The sequence below is a fragment of the Salmo salar genome, chromosome ssa10 (genome assembly GCF_905237065.1).
Source record: "Salmo salar chromosome ssa10, Ssal_v3.1, whole genome shotgun sequence".
In the NCBI taxonomy this organism is placed as follows: domain Eukaryota; kingdom Metazoa; phylum Chordata; class Actinopteri; order Salmoniformes; family Salmonidae; genus Salmo; species Salmo salar.
Window position 1 is genome coordinate 77,959,546 of NC_059451.1, and position 24,976 is coordinate 77,984,521.

At 41.8% G+C, this 24,976-nt stretch overlaps 1 protein-coding gene across 3 annotated transcripts in view; it reads left to right on the forward strand.

Annotated features, from left to right (window-relative positions):
* Positions 1 to 24,976, forward strand: part of LOC106561024 (calcium-dependent secretion activator 2) — a 221,481-nt gene that overhangs the window by 118,292 nt on the left and 78,213 nt on the right. For all 3 annotated transcript variants that reach the window (XM_045688110.1, XM_014124578.2, XM_045688109.1), the window contains 4 exons: positions 10,666 to 10,732; positions 11,271 to 11,379; positions 11,533 to 11,730; positions 17,637 to 17,773. In XM_045688110.1, coding sequence (XP_045544066.1) covers positions 10,666 to 10,732; positions 11,271 to 11,379; positions 11,533 to 11,730; positions 17,637 to 17,773 — 511 coding nt within the window. The remainder of the gene's footprint in view (positions 1 to 10,665; positions 10,733 to 11,270; positions 11,380 to 11,532; positions 11,731 to 17,636; positions 17,774 to 24,976) is intronic.

Sequence of the window (24,976 nt, forward strand, 5' to 3'; positions counted from 1 at the left end):
ATGTTTAATGTGAGTCTGGAAGGAGAGTTTACAGTCTAACCAGACACCTAGGTATTTGTAGTTGTCCACATATTCTAACTCAAAACCGTCCAGAGTAGTGATGCTGGATGGGCGGGCAGGTGCGGGCAGCGATCGGTTGAAGAGCATGCATTTAGTTTAAAAGCAGTTAGAGACCACGGAAGGAGAGTTGTATTGCATTGAAGCTCATCTGGAGGTTAGTTAACACAGTGTCCAAAGAATGGCCAGAGGTATAGATAATGGTGTCGTCTGCATAGAGGTGGATCAAAGAATCACCATCAGCGAGAGCGACATCATTGATGTATACAGAGAAGAGAGTCGGCCCGAGAATTGAACCCTGTGTCACCCCTATAGAGACTGCCAGAGGTCCGGACAACAGGCCCTCCGATTTGACACACAAAATAATCTAAATAATAATCTAAAATCTTAATTAAAAACAATATACAATTTCAGAGTTTCCTTTAGTAAAATTTGGCGCTGGACAACATGACAGTGACGATTTTAATTTACCGGACATTTGAGAAATTTCACGGACATCCATATGCATTCAGATCCAACATGGCGCAGCCAGCGCCATCAATAAACGAGGGATATTGGCCAAATTAGCCACATTTTATGTGTCCTTTAAAACAGCCTATAACAAATGACATAAACACTATTCCTTGTGTTTTGATGTGTAGAATATGCTAAACTTTATAGCCTATTTTTATTTTTTATTTCACTTTTATTTAATCAGGTAGGCCAGTTGAGAACAAGTTCTCATTTACAACTGCGAGCTGGCCAAGATAAAGCAAAGCAGTGCGACAAAAATAACAACAAAGAGTTACACATGGGATAAACAAATGTACAGTCAGGGGTTTGGCTACTTTCTTAAAACAATAATTGTCGTCCACACGGTTCAGCTGTCAGAGATTTGAGCACTAAATGTATTAGGGCGTTGCATGCGTAGGCCGATAGGCTTAGGTGTCCACTGAATGATATTAATATCAAAATAAAGAAATAAAACAAATTATATACAGTACTGTGCAAAAGTTTTAGGCAGGTGTGAAAAAATGCTGTAAAGTAAGAATGTTAATAGTTTATATTTATCAATGAGCAAAATGCAAAGTGAGTGAACAGAAGAAAAATCTAATCTACGCCTTCAAAACAGCGTCAATTCTTCTAGGTACACTTGCACAAACGCTTTGAAGGAACTCGCAGGTAGGTTGGCCCAAACATCTTGGAGAACTAACCACAGTTCTTCTGTGGATTTAGGCAGCCTCAGGTGCTTCTCTCTCTTCATGTAATCCCAGACAGACTCGATGATGTTGAGATCAGGGCTCTGTGGGGGCCATACCATCACTTCCAGGACTCCTTGTTCTTCTTTACGCTGAAGATAGTTATTAATGACTTTCGCTGTATGTTTGGGGTCGTTGTCATGCTGCAGAATAAATTTGGGGCCAATCAGATGCCTCCCTGATGGTATTGCATGATGGGTAAGTATCTTCCTGTACTTCTCAGCATTGAGGAGACCATTAATTCTGACCAAATCCCCAACTCCATTTGCAGAAATGCAGCCCCAACTTGCAAGGAACCTCCACCATGCTTCACTGTTGCCTGCATACACTCATTCGTGTACCACTCTCCAGCCCTTCGGCAAACAAACTCCCTTCTGCTACAGCAAAATATTTCAAATTTTGACTCATCACTCCAGAGCACCTGCTGATATTTTTCTACTCCCCAGTTCCTGTGTTTTCGTGCATAGTTGAGTCGCTTGGCCTTGTGTCCACGTCGGAGGCATGGCTTTTTGGCCGCAAGTCTTCGATGAAGGCCACTTCTGACTAGACTTCTCCGGACAGTAGATGGGTGTACCAGTGTCCCACTGTTTTCTGCTAATTCTGAGCTGATGGCACTGCTGGACATCTTCCGATTGCAAAGGGAAGTAAGCATGATGTGTCTTTCATCTGCTGCAGTAAGTTTCCTTGGTCGACCACTGTGTCTACGGTCCTCAACGTTGCCCGTTTGTTTGTGCTTCTTCAAAAGAGCTTAGACAGCACATCTGGAAACCCCTGTCTGCCTTGACATTTCTGCCTGGGAGAGACCTTTCTGATACAGTATAACTACCTTGTGTCTTGTTGCTGTGCTCAGTCTTGCCATGGTGTATGACTTTTGACAGTAAACTGTCTTTAGCAACCTCACCTTGTTAACGGAGTTTGGCTGTTCCTCGCCCAGTTTTATTCCTCCTACACTGTTGTTTCTGTTTCAGTTAATGATTGTGTTTCAACCTACATATTTCATTGATAATCATTAGGACCTGTTTGGTGCAATTGTTTAATCATACACCTGACTATATGCCTACAAAATCCCTGAATTTGTGCAAGTGTACCTAGAAGAATTGATACTGTTTTGAAGGCAAAAGTTGGTCACACCAAATATGGATTTGATTTAAATGTTTCTTCTGTTCACTCACTTTGCATTTAGTTAATTGATAAAAAATCTATTAACATGTCTATTTTTGAAAGCTTTCTTACTTTACAGCATTTTTTCACACCTGCCTAAAACTTTTGCACAGTCAGTACTGTGTGTGTGTGTGTGTGTGTGTGTGTGTGTGTGTGTGTGTGTGTGTGTGTGTGTGTGTATGTGCGTGCGCGCACACACACACACACACACACACAACCGGTCAAAAGTTTTAGAACACCTACTCATTCAAGGGTTTTTCTTTATTTTGATTATTTTCTAATAATAGTGAAGATATCAAAACGATGAAATAACACATATGGAATCATGTCGTAACCAAAAAAAAAACGATTAAACAGAACAAAGTATATTTTATAATTGAGATTCTTAAAAGTAGCCACCCCTGGCCTTGATGACAGCTTTGCACACTTGGCATTCTCTCAACCATCTTCATTAGGTAGTCACCTGGAATGTTTTTCCAACAGTCTTGAAGGAGTTCCCACATATGCTGAGCACTTATTGGCTGCTTTTCCTTTACTCTGCGGTCCAACTCATCCCAAACCATCACAATTGGGTTGTGGTCAGGTGATTGTGGAGGCCAGGTCATCTGATTCAGCACTCGATCACTCTCTTTATTGGTCAAATGGCCCTTACACAGCCTGGAGGTGTGTTTTGGTTCATTGTCCTGTTGAAAAAAATGATAGTCCCACTAAGCGCAAATCAGATGGGATGGCGTATTGCTGCAGAATGCTGTGGTAGCCAATGCTGGTTAAGTATGCCTTGAATTCTAAATAAATCACAGACATTGTCACCAGCAAAGCACCCCCACACCAGCACACTCCCACCTCCATGCTTCACAGTGGAAACCACACAGGCGGAGATCATCCGTTCAGCTACTCTGCGTCAGACCAAAGGACAGATTTCCACCGGTCTAATGTCAATTGCTCATATTTCTTGGCTTAAGCAAGTCTCTTCTTCTTATTGGTGTCCTTTAGTAGTGGTTTCTTTGCATCAATTCGACCATGAAGGCTTGATTCACTCAGTCTCCTCTGAACAGTTGTTGAAATGTATCTGTTACTTGAACTCTGAGAAGCATTTATTTGGGCTGCAATCTGAGGTGCACTTAATTGCCGATTTCTGAGGCTGGTAACTCTAATGAACTTGTTCTCTGCAGCAGAGGTAACTCTGGGTCTTCCTTTCCTGTTGAAATTTAGAAATGTTCCATATTGACTGACCTTCATGTCTTAAAGTAATGATGGTTCTCTTTGCTTATTTGAGCTGTTCTTGCCATTATATGGACTTAGCCTGATTTGGTAAAAGACCATCTTCTGTATACCAACCCGACCATGTCACAACACAACTGATTGGCTTAAACGCATTAAGAAGGAAAGAAATTCCACATTCACTTTTAGCAAGGGACACCTGTTAATTGACTACCTCATGAAGCTGGTTGAGAGAACACTTTTTTTGGTTACTACATGATTCCATATGTGTTATTTCATAGTTTTGATGTCTTCATTATTATTCTACAATGTAGAAAATAGTAAAAATAAAGAAAAACCCTTGAATGAGTAGCTTTTGGTACTGCATATATAATGGCTATATAAAGGAAGAGAAGCTTAGGCCTATCCCCAGAGTTATAGAGATATACAGGTGGCATGCTACGACACTGACATGTATTTCTTTATATCAGATGGCTACTGCCTCTGCTATACAGATATAGACGTACAGAAGGATGGTATTTCGTAATTCAAATATTTCGTATAAAGATTAACATTATGTTGTTTGATAATAGGAGTAACTCTGGAAGGCCTGAAACAGACTTCCTCATCTCAAGTTCAACTGTTGGAGTCAGTTGGAGCACCGGGGTGCACTGCCTTCATATCATAGGCCTGCAGTAGCTGAAGCTTAATAATAGCCACACCATACCAAACCTTCACAAACATTTCTAAACTTTATTAGGGTAATATCAAAGTAAGTCAAGCATTGTTTATAGAGAAAATACGAGCAGATGTAAACCAGTGAAAAAAATGCGCTACCCTCCCCTGTACCCATTAAGAAAACACACAACCCTCCCCAAAGCAAAAGATTTAAGTTTGACAACCATCCCCTATTTTGGACCACCCCTCCCCCAATAAACTTTGATCTGTCCCGTAGAAGAATGCCTTAATTGTTTAAAATGTTTCAACCAGATGCTGCATGGCATTGGTAACCATGCATGATGTCAACATAAATGTTTGTATATTGATGTGTAGAATAAACAAGCCATTTCAATTTAATTAAATTAAATTCTACTTTAATTCAAATTCAATTCAAGTTATGCTTCCTGTGGGGTGTGGCCAATTCAAATTCCAAAATTCAATTGGAATTAAAGATCAATTCACAACTCAATTCAGAATTGACCACAACCCTGATATACAGTACATACATAAACAGAGGAGCGCTTTCATGCTCGCTCTGTCTCCTCTCTCTTTCTCTCTACTCTTCACTTAAAACAAAGTTGTTATTTATAGTCATTCAGCACATTTACTCTCTCTCCCTCTGTGTCTGCCTTCCTCCCCATCTCTGTCTACCTCCCTGCTCACCTTTCCTATCTATTTCTCTATATCCCTCTCTCTTCATCCTCTCTCACACTCTTTCAATTCACCAAGTCGGAAAGTTAAGGACTCTTGCTCTCCTCTTCTCCCACCCCTCCCTTTTCTCAAGCCTTTACATTCAGATACCCCCTCATTTTTTCTGCCTCTCTGTCTCTCTCTCTTCACCCCCTTTATTTCTCTTTGGGGACACATGTGTGAGTGAATGGGCTCCATCCACTCTGGTATTACGGTTGTTGTTCCTGTGTTTTTCTCCCCCCTCTCTCTCAATTTAAATTATATTTAATTTGCTTTATTGGCATGACGTAACAATGTACATATTGCCAAAGCATACTGTACTTTGATACATTTACAACATTAACATAATTAAAATAATAATAATCCATATTGCCAATGGAACAATCAGTAACAACAATAATCAAGGGTAAAAATAACCATGCAATGGACAATAACAATGGCATAGAGGACATGTGCAGGTTGGTTGGTCTGTCAGACACTGTCCCTCATTTTATGGCAGGCAGCAATGTAGTGCGCTGCCAACCCACAGCTCTCTGTGTCCTCCCCCAACAGGACGGGTAGCCTTTTTTCATCAGAGAGGTCTTTGAAAACTTGAATAAAAAAGGGTTTCAAATTTGGGGAAATTACACTCTCTAATTGTTTTATATATTTGAAAAATTTGGTCAGGAAGTGCAGCTCTGTCTCAGGTTCTGCTGTGGTTGCACAGCCTTCTACAGGGAGCCAGGTTTTCCTGTATCTACCTTTCTCAATGGCAAGGCTGTGCTTACAAAATCTCTCTCTCTCAGGGCATCACTACAGACACCCTGGTTCGATTCCTGGCTGTATCACAACCGGCCGTGATTGGGAGTCCCATAGGGCAACGCACAATTGGCCCAGCATTGTTCGGGTTGGGCCGGTGTAGGCCGTCATTGTAAATAAGAATTTGTTCTTAACTGACCTAGTTAAATAAAGGTTACATTTAAATAAAAAGATATCTACTGGTGTTAAGAGCCTTTTGAAAGGGGCCATGGGGCTACCAATAATGACTGGAACACAATGGAGTCAGGACAGACACCACCAGGGTGTATGTACGTGTGTGTATGGACCTGTTTTTGACTAAGGGGTTTGTGTGGACATTGAGAAAGCTTGAGAATGTAAAACGTGCATAGTACTTCGCAACATCTAGGTGCAGTTCTAACAAATGTCCACACAGGTGCATTGTTACTCCAAAACTTGAAGTAGCTGCAGGGTTGATGTTGCAGCCTATTTCTTTAGTTTTTGTCCAGTTTTAGTTTTTATCAATACCTATTTACTTACTTATCTAAATGTTCAAATAATTAATATACTGTGTTTAACATTTTAAACAATTGAGAAGATTGGTAGAAATTAGGACAAATCTGAAAAAGATGCTTAAAATGCTTGATTGAATCAAATTTGACCTCACTTTAATTTATTTGTTTATTTTTTATCTAGAGATCTCTGACAATTCTTGATAGGCTTATATGGTAGTCTTTTCTATCTAGTTGCCTTGTTATCCCTTTTGATTATAACCTTCTTTTAATGTGAACTTAAACCCCTTTTGACAATGTCATTTCTGAAGATATTTTGTTTATCACTTAATATGTTTTATTTGGTTCACCCTAGCAATCTCGATCAATGGCTCTCTTTGCCCTGGTAAGCACTGGTTTTCTCATACAAGTGACAGTTTAATCTACTGTGACTGCTCTCTCTCTTTGTAGAGTTAATTTGATTAATTAAAAAATTGCCTAAGCCTACCACGCTGCACCTTGGTCCAATCTTTACGACGAGTGTAACAGAAGATCCCACCACCAAGTGACCAAGCAGTGTGCCCAGGAGTGGAGGACATCCTGGACCTGGGAGGAGGTAATGGCAGGGGACGAGACCCTGCCATGGAAGCAGGCGGAGGCAGTGAGAGAGGAACGGCGACGAGACCAGTAATCAAGGAGACGACGGAAACCCAAGAGGCAGCCTCAAAAAATATTTTTGGGGGAGGCACACGGCGATGTCATTTACAAAATAGCTTCCAATACCCTACTCAACAAGCTGGATGCAGTCTATCACAGTGCCATCCGTTTTGTCACCAAAGCCCCATATACTACCCACCACTGCGACCTGTACGCTCTCGTTGGCTGGCCTTCGCTTCATACTCGTCGCCAAACACATTGGCTCCAGGTCATCTACAAGACCCTGCTAGGTAAAGTCCCCCCTTATCTCCGCTCACTGGTCAACATAGCAGCACCCACCTGTAGCACGCGCTCCAGCAGGTATATCTCTCTGGTCACCCCTAAAGCCAACTCCTCCTTTGGTCGTCTCTCCTTCCAGTTCTCTGCTGCCAATGACTGGAACGAACTACAAAAATCTCTGAAACTGGAAACACTTATCTCCCTCACTAGCTTTAAGCACCAGCTATCAGAGCAGCTCCCAGATCACTGCACCTGTACATAGCCCATCTATAATTTAGGCCAAACTACTACCTCTTCCCCTACTGTATCTATTTATTTTATTTATTTTGCTCCTTTGCACCATATTATTTATATTTTATCTCTGAACTTTCTTCAAACTACAAATCTACCATTCCAGTGTTTTTCTTGCTATACTTTATTTACTTTGCCACCATGGCATTTTTTTGCCTTTACCTCCCTTATCTCACATCATTTGCTCACATTGTATATAGACTTATTTTTCTACTGTATTATTGACTGTATGTTTGTTTTACTCCATGTGTAACTCTGTGTTTTTGTATGTTGTCGAACTGCTTTGCTTTATCTTGGCCAGGTCGCAATTGTAAATGAGAACTTGTTCTCAACTTGCCTACCTGGTTAAATAAAGGTGAAATAAAAAAAAATAATAATAAAAAAAAACACGGGGTGGCGAGCGGAGCAAAGGTGGGAACAAGAACCAACTCCCTGTAATTACGATGAGGAGTTGGTCATGGTTCAGATACCATGCTTTGCGGAGATACGCAATGTGTCTCCAGTGCGCATCCACAGCCCGGTGCGTTCTGTGCCAGCTCCTCGCACTTGCCGTGCGAAAGTGAGCATCCAGCCAGGACGGGTTATGCCGGCTCAGCGCTCCTGGTCTCCAGTACGCCTCCTCGGTCCAGGATATCCTGCTCCGGCTCTACGCACTGTGTCGCCAGTGCGCCTTCACAGCCCAGTGCGTCCTGTGCCAGCGCCCCGCACTTGCCGGGCTAAAGTGAGCATCCAGCCAGGACGGGTTGTGCCAGCTCTACGCTCCAGACCTCCAGTACGCCTCCTCGGTCCAGGATATCCTGTGCCAGCTCCGCGCACCCGGTCTCCAGTGCGTCTCCCCAGCCCGGTACGACCTGTGCCTGCTCCACGCACCCGGCCTCCAGTGCATCTCTCCAGCCTGGTGCGCCCTGTGCCTGCTCCACGCACCCAGCCTCCAGTGCATCTCCCCAGCCTGGTGCGCCCTGTGCCAGCTCCACGCACGAAGCCTCCAGTGATGATCCATGGCCCGAAGCCTGCAGGGATGATCCATGGCCCGAAGCCTGCAGGGATGATCCATGGCCCGAAGCCTGCAGGGATGATCCATGGCCCGAAGCCTGCAGGGATGATCCATGGCCCGGAGCCTGCAGGGATGATCCATGGCCCGGAGCCTGCAGGGATGATCCATGGCCCGGAGCCTGCAGGGATGATCCATGGCCCGGAGCCTGCAGGGATGATCCATGGCCCGGAGCCTGCAGGGATGATCCATGGCCCGGAGCCTGCAGGGATGATCCATGGCCCGGAGCCTCCAGTGATGATCCATGGCCCGGAGCCTCCAGTGATGATCCTTGGCCCGGAGCCTCCAGTGAAGAGCCAAGGCCCGGAGCCTCTGGCGACGGTCTGCAGTCCAGAGCCTCCGGCGACGGTCTGCAGTCCAGAGCCTCCGGCGACGGTCTGCAGTCCAGAGCCTCCGGCGACGGTCTGCAGTCCAGAGCCTCCGGCGACGGTCTGCAGTCCAGAGCCTCCGGCGACAATCCGCAGTCCAGAGCCTCCGGCGACAATCCGCGGTCCAGTTCCATGGAAGTGGGGGGAGCCTCAAGCGGAGAGGGGTCTACGTCCCGCACCGGAGCCTCCACCGAGAGGAGATGCCCACCCAGACCCTCCCCTATAGGTTCAGGTTTGCGGCCGGAGTCCGCACCTTTGGGGGGGGTACTGTCACGCCCTGACCTTAGAGAGCCTGTTTTATTCTCTATTTTGTTAGGTCAGGGTGTGACTTGGGTGGGCATATCTGTTTCTATTTCTTTGTTGGCCTAGTATGGTTCCCAATCAGAGGCAGCTGTTTATCGTTGTCTCTGATTGGGCATCATACTTAGGCAGCCCTTTTTCCCACCTGTGATTGTGGGAGCTTGTTTGTGTGTAGTTGCGTTCTACACTGCATGTAGCTTTATGTTAGTTTTTGTATTTTTGTTGTTTTTCCCGGTGTCATTTTTAATAAAAGAAAATGTACGCCTACCACGCTGCACCTTGGTCTCATTCCAACAACGGACGTAACATATAGACTAGGCCTACTAATGAAAACATAAACGCGTGTACTTGGCTTTAGGAAGTGCATGAGCAGCATGCATTGTATCAAGGACAGAAAATGATCCTGCGGCCGCATGTTTATTGGTCCGCACCTCTGGGGTCGCAAATGGGATCGTGAGTGGCTGAAAGGTGTTTGAGTATGAACAGAAAATAATTTTCACAAGTGGATGATTACTTCTTCCACATGTTAACCCAACTCCCGGAGAATGGCCCAGATTTTCAGATCTGCATTCACGAGGGCTTCCAACCTGGACTGGAGGCCTTTTCATAAAGGGCAGCCCCTCCTCTTTACAAAGTGTTTTCACAATCTATGGATTTCCGCCTTCCACTTTCCCATATCCCACACGCGTTATTCCCCATTGTTTGACTTCCATGAATTGGCAATTTGATTATGGAGCTTCCAGATTTTAATCATTCGATTTCTGACAATTGTAAAGTTTTCCAAGGGAAGAGACTCAGAACATTTGCTTGATTGTGTCATGGCTGAAATTATTATCAATCACGAAGCAATATGCTTCTACAATTTGGCCTATCACAGTTGGTATTTGCAATTCATAAATTAGGCCTACCCTTTGTCACAATATTTGCAGCATAAACCTCAATAAAATGTTGTAAACCTATAATTTCTCACTGTGCTGGTAATAGTGTATTTTTTTATAAGAACATGTCTTATGTTCTCAGTGAATGATAAAATAGTCTATATTCTTGGAAATATTTTTGTAAAAGAGCTGCTCAATATTAGATGTTTTGATTTAACCTACCTACCTTGGTCACCCGACTAATTCTTTCAATGACTCCATGATGACCAAATAAATAGAGCATATACTGGAGCTGTGTCTTGTTGTCATCTGGGCATCTTGTCATTTGTAGATGCAACTTGTGTTTTATATTTTATAAATAATATATTAAATTGAATTCATATTGAATTGTATTTGCTTTGGGTTAATACTTCTTCAAATATATAATCCCAACAGTGGTAAATGAGTTTGAGTTCCATCTTTACAGTAATAAAACACAGTTAACATTAGATGTTTCAATTAAGATTCTTAATCTTTCTGTATTTGTAGGTACCTTTATGCATTGGGACAGAGAGTTTGGAAACGTTGGAAAAGAAGATATTTTGTTCTTGTCCAGGTAGGCTAAATGTCATGATTCATTGACACTTGTTTCATTGAGAATAATACAATATTTTAAGGTATACTCACCAAATGTATAACTTCTAACAGATTGTTTCTTCCTAGTGGACTTCTTTGCGCAGTGGTTTTTCTTGGTTGTGTTTTATTTATTTTTAAATTGGACCCTCCTTTGCACTTCATACACATACCTTTATGAGTCTTTTCACAAAATGTTTGAATTAACTGTTAATATGTTATGGAACTTATCATTTTTTGTTATTGCTGCATATTTTTTAGCTTTAATTGACAGAGAGACAAAAAAAAGTTTGTTTGAATCATGAAGCAACACATGTTGACCATGGAGAGAAATATGCAGCAATCTATAAATGGAAGACGAAAAAAAACTGTTGTGTAATGCAAAGATATTTTCAGGAAATTACAATCTCTTATACTATCTCACCTGATTCCCATATTTAAAAAACATAGCGTAATATTTGTTTTTACTAATTATAATGACATTTTATACAGAGTGTGTGAACCCTTATTAACTGTTGCAGGTCAGCCAATACACCTTTGCAATGTGCAGCTATAGAGAGAAGAAGTCTGAGCCCCATGAACTGATGCAGCTAGAAGGCTACACTGTGGACTACTCCGACCCCCAGCCTGGTACACACACACACACACACACACACGGGTTACTCACATGTTACAACACTCACACTAACGCTGTGTTAAGACACTATACCATACCTTATCTATCCATCCATCTTGTCTCTTATGTTATGACCATCTGCACCACATACCTCCTCTCTCTCTCAGGTCTCCAGGGTGGTCGAGTGTTCTTCAATGCGGTCAAGGAGGGTGACCTGGTCGTGTTTGCCAATGATGACGAGCAGGACCGGATGCTGTGGGTTCAGGCCATGTACCGCGCTACAGGCCAATCATACAAACCAATTCCACCCACCCAGAACTGCAGAGCAGGGAACTCCCAGCCATACGCACCAATCTCACTGCTCAGTAGGTTCACTTCAACAGCATTTATTCCTTTATTGTTTGAAAAATAAGATCATATAAATGGTCATTTGGCTGACATTTTTTACTTACAATTAACGAATGTTCAGTTTACAGTTGACATCAAAATTATTGACACCCTTGCAAGATTCAGTTTTTCATCTAAAATATGTTGAAATTGAATGTTCACACGTGTTTGATTGATTTAACTGCACAGGACCATCCAATATTAAAATGAATTTGGTTGGAGGCAAGTTATCTGGTTTACTGTGTAATTTATCTCTCGTGTGGTAAGTTGCAGGTGTATACAGGGTAAAGATAGCCATTCAAGCAGTTTTGAAAAGAGAAAACAGGACATTCTGCTCCATTGCACTGCATTGTAAAGTTCAAGGGCGATAATATATTTGACCGCATCTGTATGCGGTCTTCAAATTGAATCAAACCCACAACTGTAGCAAGTCCCATGGTCCAACCAACTGAGACATCGGTATTGTGCGCTCACCTTGTGTATAAGCATCACCAAAATAAGATTGTGGTTGTGTGAAACATTTCCTATTTTTTTACGTCAATTGTTCACAGAAAGAAAATAAATAAAGGCAATGAGTGACTGAACAAATTCAAACCGATGAATGTCTAACCCACTCACTTGACTGGAGAGGAGATGAGAATCTATGACAAGGCAAAGTGTTCAGTGCTGTAGCCAGAGATAGGACATTGATCGACTGAGCTATCGCTGGAACACACACGCCAGCGTGGGGCTGATTTAGACCGTTAGCATGAGCATGTCGAGCCGCTGTGTGTGTGTGGCAACACACTTTTCTCCCATCAGTCGAGAGAAAGAGCGATAGAGTGTGTTTTCTGACACCAGAATCATTTTCATAATTAAAATGCACGTACGTTTGTGGGGTTTATTGAGTCTGTTCTGTATTTTTATACTGTATTTTTTTCTCTCTTTTTGTTAGCCTTATGCTAACATTATTTGAAGGGCTTTTTGAAATAGCTCTTCAACTGGGAACAATCAGAAGTGCTAAGTGTTGTTATGATTGTGTATGTGTGTGTGCAGTCCTCTCTAATGATGGTGTCTCAGAGCTCATGTCTCTTCACACACCCTGGAAGAATTTTCCTGTAGTGTGATTTAAAGGTTAAAAAATGAGCTAATAATCACACACACACACACACACACACAGTAAAATTACACTGTATACCAGTCTTCCTTGTCATCTTCGCACTCCTCTCAGACACTCCTCTCAGACACACACACACACACACACAAAAACATACACACACACAGAATAGGTGTTTTGCAACGTGGGTGTTTGTTGAAGGTCAGCTTTATCCTCAAGGAGATTTGAGCCCATTAGAGAATGCCAGGTTGCTACACCATTAATAAAATCCTTGCTTTGCCTTCAAATGCTGCATTTGAGCATTGGTTTCAGTAATTGAACACTCTAAGACACAGACTGTAGTAAACATGTTTTTGTTTCGCTATCCTTCAATCATTCACTCATCGTTTGTGTGGAACAACACCATTTTAATATGTATAGTCAGACATTATTGACCGGGATTTATTGTTGTATGGAGATGTTATCGGTATATATGTTTACGTCATAAATAGGCCATGCTGACCATATAGATAGTATAAGATTAGTTAAAAAGTGTTCGACCACTTTTGTTGTATGCATGAAGGTAACGGATTGTCATTTCCAATAATGTATTGTGAACTTAGAAGAGAAGTCGCTCCTGACTCGCAAATCTTTTCCCTTCCGTGATTCACTGATTTGTGACACATTCATCATGCTGATCTCTGTCAAGGTTCTTGTCAGTTTCTGTTTTGAAAAGCAGGTGTTTGAAGTTTAGGACTAAAGTCCAACCTGTCTCATAGTTTTAGCCTTTCTCATATTTTAATTGACAGCCAAGTCTACCAGGACAGCTGAGACCTCTGAGCAGAGTTCTACTTAAGGTGTGTGTGTGTGCATGTGTGGCAAGGAGCGATGCTGAGACTCCGATAACCTGTCCATCCGCATCTGTCACTCCACTCAGTTCCCATGCCGGGCTCGCTCAAACAAATCAAATCACTCCGCCTGGTATACCTGAGATGTTAGCGCTCGGTGTCTCCCTTCGCCCACGTTGATAACCTGTCATCATCGTATCTGCCACCTCACTGGGAGACATGCCACATGGATATGACTGCTGCCGTGACAACGCTGATGGGGCTTCAAAGTGAGGGATATGAAGAGAATGAGCGCCAACCCCCTGCACCTCCCCCTGTATCCATATCCTCTTCCCTAGTACCACACCAGGCGTAAGGGATATATACTCCTTCAGCTACAATTCAATAACACCAGAGACACACATAACTTGTTCTTTGTGACACACACACACACACACATCACAGTACATACCCCCTTCAACCTGTCTAGCCACATTCACCCAACATACCCCATTCACCCACATACACACACACACACACATTATACAATGTACAGATAATACTGTAGCTGGAAGTTAAAGATGACACGGATCAATAGGATTTCTCCTAGTGACTGGATACATTAACATCCCCCCTTCCCCTCATCTACAGATAATACTGTAGCTGGAAGTTAAAGATGACACGGATCAATAGGATTTCTCCTAGTGACTGGATACATTAACATCACGCCTCCTCATGCTGCCCCTAAATCAATACTGTCTCCCCGTCTCATCATCAGCTTTAATCTATATCCTTTTGTCTTGTGTTCTTTAGAATCTTCTTGTTCCACCCTTTCTCCACGCCCTAAACCAAATTACATTAAGGACACTCCGCATTTAGGGTAACAAATGTAAAATGACCTACATCAGAATTAAAGAAAAAGGGGGCAAAGGGAGCCAAAGGGCAGGAGTACAGAAAAAGCAAGTGAAAGAAGGAAAGAAAGGGGAGAGCTTCGATTCCGAGTTGATTGTGGGGATTGCACTTCTGCTGCCTTTTTTTTTACAAAAGCGACAGAGGAAGGTGGAGGGGGAGACGCAAATGTCTGAGAGAGCGCTTGCAGGCAAAGCACGGCGCTTTTCTCCATTCATACAGGAGTGGTGGACGAGACAGAAATGGCAGCGTTAATAAAAAGCTATCACTATTGCTTGTCTCTGGTGTGAAGCCGCGGGCATTGGAGGTGTGGGGGCAAAGATTATTTTCTCTACAGCCTTGGTCTTTTGTGGGACCACGTGTCATGTGAAGAAAAGTCAGTCCCAAATGTATTTCTACAATATGTGAAAAGAGAGAGTGTTAGGCTTTTCATGGGGGTTGCTTGTTCTGCTCGACACCAGCCATTAACTGGGACGAGTCTGAAAGGACTGGAAGTGAACCTGGCTACATACAGGGCTGTCGTATCTGCCCTCATCATCTCTTTCACCTTCTCCTTTTTTCCTTTGTGTTTTTTCCTTATTTCTTTCTCTGACCTGGCATCATTGCTTCTAGCTGTTTATGGATGGTACAGTTGAAGTCGGAAGTTTACATACACCTTAGCCAAATACATTTAAACTCCGTTTTTCACAATTCCTGACATTTTATTCCTAGTAAAAATTCCCTGTCTTAGGTCAGTTAGGATCACCACTTTATTTTAAGAATGTGAAATGTCAGAATAATAGTAGAGAGAATTATTTATTTCAGCTTTTATTTCTTTCATCACATTCCCAGTGGGTCAGAAGTTTACATACACTAAATTCGTATTTGGTAGCATTGCCTTTAAATTGTTTAACTTGGGTCAAACGTTTCGGGTAGTCTTACACAAGCTTCCCACAATAAGTTGGGTGAATTTGGGCCCATTCCTCCTAACAGAGCTGGTGTAACTGTGTTAGGTTTGTAGGCCTCCTTGCTCACACACGCCTTTTCAGTTCTGCCCACAAATGTTCTATATGATGGAGGTCAGAGCTTTGTGACGGCCACTCCAATACCTTGATTTTGTTGTCCTTATGCCATTTTGCCACAACTTTGGAAGTATGCATGGAGTCATTGTCCATTTGGAATACCCATTTGAGACCAAGCTTTAACTTCCTGACTGATGTCTTGAGATGTTGCTCCAATATTTCCACATAATTTTCCATCCTCATGATGCCATCTATTTTGTGTAGTGCACCAGTCCCTCCTGCAGTAAAGTACTCCCTCAACATGATGCTGCCAACCTTGTGCTTCATGGTTGGGATGGTGTTCTTTGGCTTGCAAGCCTCCCTCTTTTTCCTCCAAACATAACGATGATCATTATGGCAGTTCTCACAGTTCTATTTTTGTTTCATCAGTCCAGAGGACATTTCTCCAAAAGTACAATCTTTGTCCCCATGTGCAGTTGCAAACTGTAGTCTGGCTTTTTTATGGTGGTTTTGGAACAGTGGCTTCTTCCTTGCTGAGCGGCCTTTCAGGTTATGTCGATATAGGACTCGTTTTACTGTGGATATAGATACTTTTGTACCTGTTTCCTCCAGCATCTTCACAAGGTCCTTTGCTGTTATTCTGGGATTGATTTGCACTTTTCGCACCAAAGTACGTCTAGGAGACAAAACACGTCTCCTTCCTGAGCGGTATGACGGCTGCGTGGTCCCATGGTGTTTATACTTGCCTAATATTGTTTTACAGATGAACGTGGTACCTTGAAGTGTTTGGAAATTGCTCTCAAGGATGAACCAGTCTTGTGGAGGTCTACCATTTCTTTCTGAGGTCTTGGTTGATTTCTTTTGATTTTCCCATCATATCAAGCAAAGAGGCACTGAGTTTGAAGGTAGGCCTTGAAATACATCCACAGGTACACCTCCAATTGACTCAAATTATGTAAATTAGACGATCAGAAGCTTCTAAAGCCATGACATTGTATTCTGGAATTTTCCAAGCAGTTTAAAGGCACAGTCAACTTAGTGTATGTAAACTTCTGACCCACTGGAATTGTGATACAGTGAATTATAAGTGAAATAATCTGTCTGTAAACAATTGTTGGAAAAATTACTTGTGTCATTCACAAAGTAGATGTCCTAACCGACTTGCCAAAACTGTAGTTTGTTAACAAGAAATTTGTGGAGTGGTTGAAAAACGAGTTTTAATGACTCCAACCTAAGTGTTTGTAAACGTCCGACTTCAACTGTATGTGCGTTGTTGTGTTATTTTCAACGATGCTCTCTCCCTTCTCTGTCCATTCACTGCGTGACATTGAAAATATCCAGCCTTAGAGACAGACAATGAGATGTGGGACACAAACACACCAAAACACATACACAGCCTCTATGTAGGAACAGTCATTAGGAAGGTCCACTGAAAAGGTGACCCTTAAGTTTCATGTTCAAGGCTTATCCACCACTGACCAAATGACTTACCTTTTTTCAAGTGGTGCTTTACCAAGACTAAGAATATCAGTGTCGTGACGAGACACGCTACATGCTTGTGTTTGTGTCACTGTTTTTCCTCACATACTCTCGCTTGTTGCAAGAGTTTCTGTCAGTTTCTCATATTTACAGCTGAAATTTGGAAACTGGATTTCACAGAGTATCTCAAGCCAATGGAGGTGGGAACTAATAACCAAAGCAGCAAAAACTGATGATGCCAATGCAGTCGAATAGAGTTCCCTCCTTTTTACACTCCCGTTTCACGGTTGTACTCAAAGGTGTGAATTGCTGTGAGCAGATGTTCCATCATTCTGTCTGCCTGTATGCTGGGATTTGATTTGAACAGGAGGAGTCTGTGCTGTCGGGGCTTGCAAAGTTGCGCTCCATTGTTCAGTAAAATGATCTAATTTCATTGATGGAGATGCAGGATGGAATGGATTTTTTTGGTCAACCGTTTCTCTATAGCTCTCATACTCATTCGGCCTCTTACCCTCTCTCTATCTGCTTTTATACTCTCTCTTTCACTCACACTCTCGCTCACTCTATTTTTTTTCTCTCTCCTGCTCTCTCAGGTCTGGATTGCTCTCAGAGGCAGGGGGTAGAGGAGCTGATCTCTGCGGTGCCCTGTCGGTTCGACCACACCGCCTTGTTCCCTTTTCTGCAGAAACAGACCCTACAGCACAGGATGAATGACTCCTTCTCCTGCCTGGTGAGAGAAAGAGAGAGGGGGGCAGAGTAAGATTGTCCTTAATTGATTGTTTATTTGTCTATATGCCAGACATTTCTGAAAAAAAGGAGACGGGCCTCCAATTTTGGGAGGGGGAGAGAGAGTGGGAGAGAAAGCCTCTGCTAGGCCTAGCTTTAGGACTCTGCGTGCAACAAGAATCTCATGCCTCGGGGGTTTGGGAACTCTCACACTCAATGAAGGGGGATAAACGGTGCTAATCAATACTTCCCAAATAGAAACATGACCCCCACAGACAACTGCTGGGCCTATTCAGTGGAGAGGAAGCCAAAAGCCATGCATGGCACAGAGAAGGGGTGTGGGGGGGTGTACTGGCCATATGTGCGCTAGTGGTCAATTCCCTTTCAATTTCAGGAATTCAGCTATACATAGATTTTGAATGTGAAATGTAAATGTGAAATGTAATCCCTTTATATACTGCTATTGAGATGGAGTTCAGATTAAAAAGAGTTTATGAGCATATGGTCCAACTAATGATTCCTCATTCAAATCAGACTAATGAGGGATGAGCTCCCTCCATACTGACACCCGTGCTTCTTTTATTTTCCTACTTGACTCATAAGGACTTCCCTTTATCTTCCACGAGAAGCTAGTATTTAGACTTATATAGTCAACCTCAACCACCCTGTGTCTTTGCCATGTGAATGCCTTTGTTATTGACGAGGGCTTTGTGTATCAACTTGTAGTCCCCGTTGTAACCACATTCAGAATGACTTCTGTTAAGAAGTAGGGTTAGCCCTTTTGATGGTAAATCCGATTTGGGTTGTCAAACCAAAAAACTCAGATTTCTTTGACGGTTGTGGTACTTATTGACTTTTCCAAATGCCCAGGATGTTGTTGGTTTTATTTGAATTGAAATAGAATCCTACTGTACATCAACACTTTGATACAATCGAACAGTGTGGCTGCTATGTCCTGTCATCAAACAGCAGATGAGCCAACCAGAATCTTGGACTTATAGCAAACCTGGAGTATATGCACACATGTAGGTCTTTAGAAAAAAGTCTGGATGGGTCTCAAGACATAAAATAATCCTGTGGTCAAGCTTTAATATGGGATCATATACTAACCACTAAACTGGATATTATGTGAAAAACTACAGTACCAGACAAAAGTTTGGACACACCTACTCATTCCAGGGTTTTTCTTTATTTTTACAATTTTCTACATTGTAGAATAATGGTGAAGACATCAAAACAATGAAATAACACGAATGGAATCATGTAGTAACCAAAAAAGTGTTAACCTCTTACATCTAGATGTTCCGCTAGCGGAACACCTGCTCCAATATCCAATGATAGGCGTGGCGCGAATTACAAATTCCTCAAAAATACAAAAACTTCAATTTTTCAAACATATGACTATTTCACAGCATTTTAAAGACAAGACTCTCCTTTATCTAACCACACTGTCCGATTTCAAAAAGGCTTTACAGCGAAAGCAAAACATTAGATTATGTCAGCAGAGTACCAAGTCAGAAATAATCAGACACCCATTTTTCAAGCTAGCATATAATGTCACAAAAACCCAGAAGACAGCTAAATGCAGCACTAACCTTTGATGATCTTCATCAGATGACACACCTAGGACATTGTTATACAATACATGCATGTTTTGTTCAATCAAGTTCATATTTATATCAAAAAACAGCTTTTTACATTAGCATGTGACGTTCAGAACTAGCATACCCCCCGCAAACTTCCGGAGGAATTTGCTAACAATTTACTAAATTACTCACGATAAACGTTCACAAAAAGCATAACAATTATTTTAAGAATTATAGATACAGAACTCCTCTATGCACTCGATATGTCCGATTTTAAAATAGCTTTTTGGTGAAAGCACATTTTGCAATAATCTCAGTAGATAGCCCGACATCACAGGGCTAGCTATTTAGACACCCGGCAAGTTTAGCACTCACCAATATCAGATTTACTATTATAAAAGTTTGATTACCTTTTGTTGTCTTCGTCAGAATGCACTCCCAGGACTGATACTTCAATAACAAATATTGGTTTGGTCCAAAATAATCCATCGTTATATCCGAATAGCGGCGTTTTGTTCGTGCGTCCCAGACACTATCCGAAATGGTAAATCAGGGTCGTGCGCATGGCGCAATTCGTGACAAAAAAAATCTAAATATTCCATTACCGTACTTTGAAGCATGTCAACCGCTGTTTAAAATCCATTTTTATGCCATTTTTCTCGTAAAAAAGCGATAATATTCCGACCGGGAATGTCCATTTAGCTAAACAGAGGAAAGTAAACAAAGCTTTCGGTCGACGCGGGCACGAGCCTGAGTCTCACAGTACTGTAACCAGCCACTACCCAAACGCGCTACTTTGTTTCAGCCAGAGCCTGCAAAGCCACGATTCTGCATTTTGCCGCCTTCTGAGAGCCTATGGCAGCCGTAGGAAGTGTCACGGGACAGCTAAGATCCTCACTCTTCAATAAACAGAGACAAGAAGAACGACACCTTGTCAGACAGGCCACTTCCTGCATGAAATCTTCTCAGGTTTTTGCCTGCCATATGAGTTCTGTTATACTCACAGACACCATTCAAACAGTTTTAGAAACTTTGGAGTGTTTTCTATCCAAAGCCAATAATTATATGCATATTCTAGTTACTGGGCAGGAGTAGTAACCAGATTAAATCGGGTACGTTTTTTTATCCAGCCGTGAAAATGCTGCCCCCTAGCCATAACAGGTTAAACAAATCAAAATATATTTTAGATTCTTCAAAGTAGCCACCCTTTGCCTTGATAACACCTGCATACTCTTGGCATTCTCTCAATCAGCTTCATGAGGTAGTCAATTAACAGGTGTGCCTTGTTCAAAGTTAATTTGTGGAATTTCTTTCCTTCTTAAAACTTCTTATGGGCAGGTGGGCGGTAGCGTCCCACCTGGCAAACATCCGGTGAAATTGCAGAGCGCGAAATTCAAAAATACCAAATTCAAATATTTAACATTCTTGAAAATATATGTTATACATCAAAATAAAGCTTAACTTCGTGTTAATCCAGCCACTGTGTCAGATTTCAAAAAGGCTTTTTGGCAAAAGCAAACCATGCGATTGTCTGAGGACAGCGCCCCGCATACAAACACATGAAAATCATATTTCAACCATGCAGGTGCGCCACAAATGTCAGAAATAGCGAAATAATTAATGACTTACCTTTGAAGTTCTTCTTCTGTTGGCACTCCAAAATGTCCCAGAAACATGACAAATGGTCCTTTAGTTCGATAATGTCCTTCTTTATGTCCCAAAAATGTCAATTTATTTGGCGCGTTTGATTCAGAAATACACCGGTTTCAACTCACCCAACATGCCTACAAAGTATCTAATAAGTTACCTGTAAACTTGGTCCAAACATTCCAAACAACGTTCCTAATCCAACCTCAGGTACCCTAAAACGTAAATAATCGATACAATTTAAGATGGAATAAACTGTTTCTAATACCGGATAAAAACAACATGAAGCGCGCTCCAGTTCACGCGCACCAAAACAGTAGAGTCCACCTGGAGTGACACTTACAATGAATAGGACTACTTCTTCATTTCTCAAAAGAAAACATCGAACAATTTCTAAAGACTGTTGACATCGAGTGGAAGCCATAGGAACTGCAACCAGGTTCCTAATAATAAGGGTATCCCATAGAAAACCATTGGTAAATCCTATGACCTCAAAAAAATGACCTCAATAAAATTGCCCTGGATGGTTTGTCCTCGGGGTTTCACCTGCCAAATTAGTTTTGTTATACTCACAGATATTATTTTAAGTTTTAGAAACTTTAGAGTGTTTTCTATCCAAATCTACCAATTATATGCATATCCCAGCTTCTGGGCCTGAGTAACAGGCAGTTTACTTTCGGCACGCTTTTCATCCGGAGGGGAAAATACTGCCCCCTACCCAGGAGAGGTTAATGCATTTGAGCCAATCAGTTGTGTTGTGACAAAGTAGGGCCAGTATACAGAAGATTGCCGTATTTGGTAAAATACCAAGTCCATATTATGGCAAGATCAGCTCAAATCAGCAAAGAGAAATGACAGTCCATCAGTACTTTAAGACATTAAGGTCAGTCAATATGGAACATTTCAAGAACTTTGAAAGTTTCTTCAAGTGCAGTCTCAAAAACCATAAAGCGCTATGTTGAAACTGGCTCTCATGAGGACCGCCACAGGAATTAAAGACCCAGAGTTACCTCTGCTGCAGAGCATAAGTTCATTAGTGTTACAAGTCTCAGAAATTGCAGCCCAATTTAAAACGCTTGATAGAGTTTAAGTAACAGACACATCTCAACATCCACTGTTCAGAGAAGACTGCGCAGGCCTTCATGGTCGAATTGCAGCAAAGAAACCACTACTAAAGGACACCAATAAGAAGAAGAGACTTGCTTGGACTGATGAGTCTAAATTTTAGATTTTTGGTTCCAACCGCCGTGTCTTTGTGAGACGCAGAGTAGGTGAACGGATTATATCCGCATGTGTGGTTCTCACCATGAAGCATGCAGGAGGAGGTGTGATGGTGTGGGGGTGTGTTGCTGGTGACACTGTTGTGATTTATTTAGAATTCAAGGCACACTTAACCAGCATGGCTACCACAGCATTCTGCAATGATACGCCATCCCATCTGGTTTGTGCTTAGTGGGATTATAATTAGTTTTTCAACAGAACAATGACCCAACACACCTCCAGTGTGGAAGGGTTGTGTAAGGGCTATTTGACCAAGAAGGAGAGTGATGGAGTGCTGCATCAGATGACCTGGCCTCCACAATCACCCAACCTCAACCCAGTTGAGATGGTTTGGGATGAGTTGGACTGCTGAGTGAAGGAAAAGCGGCCAACAAGTGCTCAGCATATGTGGGAACCCCTTCAAGACTGTTGGGAAACCATTCCAGGTGAAGCTGGTTGAGAGAATGCCAAGAGTGTGCAAAGCTGTCATCAATGCAAAGGGTGGCTACTTTTAAGAATCTCAAATATAAAATGTTTGATTTGTTTAACACTTTTTTGTCTACTACATGATTCCATATGTGTTATTTCATAGTTTTGATGTCTTCACTATTATTCTACAATGTAGAAAACAGTAAAAATAAAGAAAAACCCTGGAATGAGTAGGTGAGTCCAAACTTTTGACTGGTACTGTATATTTAGCACGCGTTTCCTTGTCTGTGTGTTTGTATCCATGTAAAGGCCACTCTTGAAAAGTGAGTCATGTTAATAAGGTTAAGGCTTGTGACATCCACACACACACACACACACACACACACATGCATGAAGACTCTCTAATACACATATACTAAGATTCTTCCTCATCAGTGTGAAAGTGTTGCCAAACTAGTAGGTGGAATGGCCAGTCATGCTGAAACCAAATTATTATTCAGACACACGCACACACACCCTCCTCTCACCACGACACACCTCCTCCTTAGCCCTAGCAAAGCAATTAAGATCATTTTAATTAGAAATATCACAGCTGATGAATAGCTCTTAATTGCTTTGCGCTAGTCACATGAAAAAGAATACACTTGAATGAGGCCTTGAGAACAATGCTCAGAAAACAATTTGCTCTGTCAAAACCTCTGTTTGACAGAGCATATTGTGCCTTCAGAAAGTATGACTTATTACACATTTTGTTGTTACAGTCTGAATTCCAAATTGATTAAATCGTTTTTTTCCCTCACCCATCTACACACAATACCCCATAATTACAAAGTGAAAAGTGAAAAGATGTTTTTAGACATTTTAGCAAATGTATTCACACCCCTGAGTCAATACATGTTAGATCCACCTTTGGCATTGATTACAGCTGTGAGTCTTTCTGGGTAAGTCTCTGAGCTTTGCACACCTGGATTTTACCATATTTGCCCATTTATCATTTTCAAAATGTTTCAAGATCTGTCAAATTGGTTGAGGATCATTGCTCGACAACCATTTAAGTCTTGACATAGTTTTCCAATCAGATTTAAAGGGAAAATCCAGCCAAAACCTCCAATTCCTTTAATTTACAATGTTAACTAACACAGATGTGAGAACAATATTTTTTGTGAACAAATGTTTAATTTCGGCATTATAATAAGATTGGTAGCAACATGGAAAATCATAGTAGAAATCTGTTACAGCTCAAGTCAACATCAAAATCCACAATGCAATGCTGTCTCTATAAGCTGGCTAGCAAACGTAGCTATCACAATAATACCGAAGACAATTTCAATGTGTAATGTAGGTAGTTAGGGCATTTTGCTTAGGCAATTTTACAGCTATCAATTTAGGGTTGTTGTCCTTGTTGGAAGGTGAACCTTCGTCCCAGTCAGGCCAAATCATTCAATCTTGGTTTTATCAGACAAGGGAATCTTGTTTGTCATGGTTTGAAAGTCCTTTAGGTGCCTTTTGGCAAATTCCAAGCGGGCTGTCATGTGCCTTTTTTTTGGCTTCTGTCTGGCCACTCTACCATAAAGGCTTGATTGGTAGAGTGCTGCAGAGATGGTTGTCTTTCTGGAAGGTTCTCCCATCTCCGTAGAGGAACTCTGGAGCTCTGTCAGAGTGACCATCAGGTTCTTGGTCACCTCCCTGACCAAGGCCCTTCCCCAGATCTGTGCCTTGACACAATCCTGTCTCGGAGCTCTACGGATAATTCCTTCGACCTCATGGCTTGGTTTTTTTGTCTGACATGCACTGTCAACTGTGGGACCTTATATAGACAGGTGTGTGCCTTTGCAAATCATGTCCAATCAGTTTAATTTACTACAGGTGGACTCTAATCAAGCTGTAGACACATCTCAAGGATGATCAAGGGAAACAGGATGCACCTGAGCTCACCTGAGCTCATCGCAAAGGGTCTTAGTACCTACAGTTGAAGTTGGAAGTTAACATACACCTTAGCCAAATACATTTAAACTCAGTTTTTCACAATTCCTGACATTGAATCCAAGTAAAAATTCCCTGCCTTAGGTCAGATAGGATCACCACATTATTTTCAGAATGTCAGAATAATAGTTGAGAGAATTATTTATTTCAGCTTCTATTTCTTTCATCACATTCCCAGTGGGTCAGAAGTTTGCATACACTCAATTAGTATTTGGTAGCATTGCCTGTAAATTGTTTAACTTGGGTCAAATGTTTCGTGTTGCCTTCCACAAGCTTCCCACAATAAGTTGGGTGAATTTTGG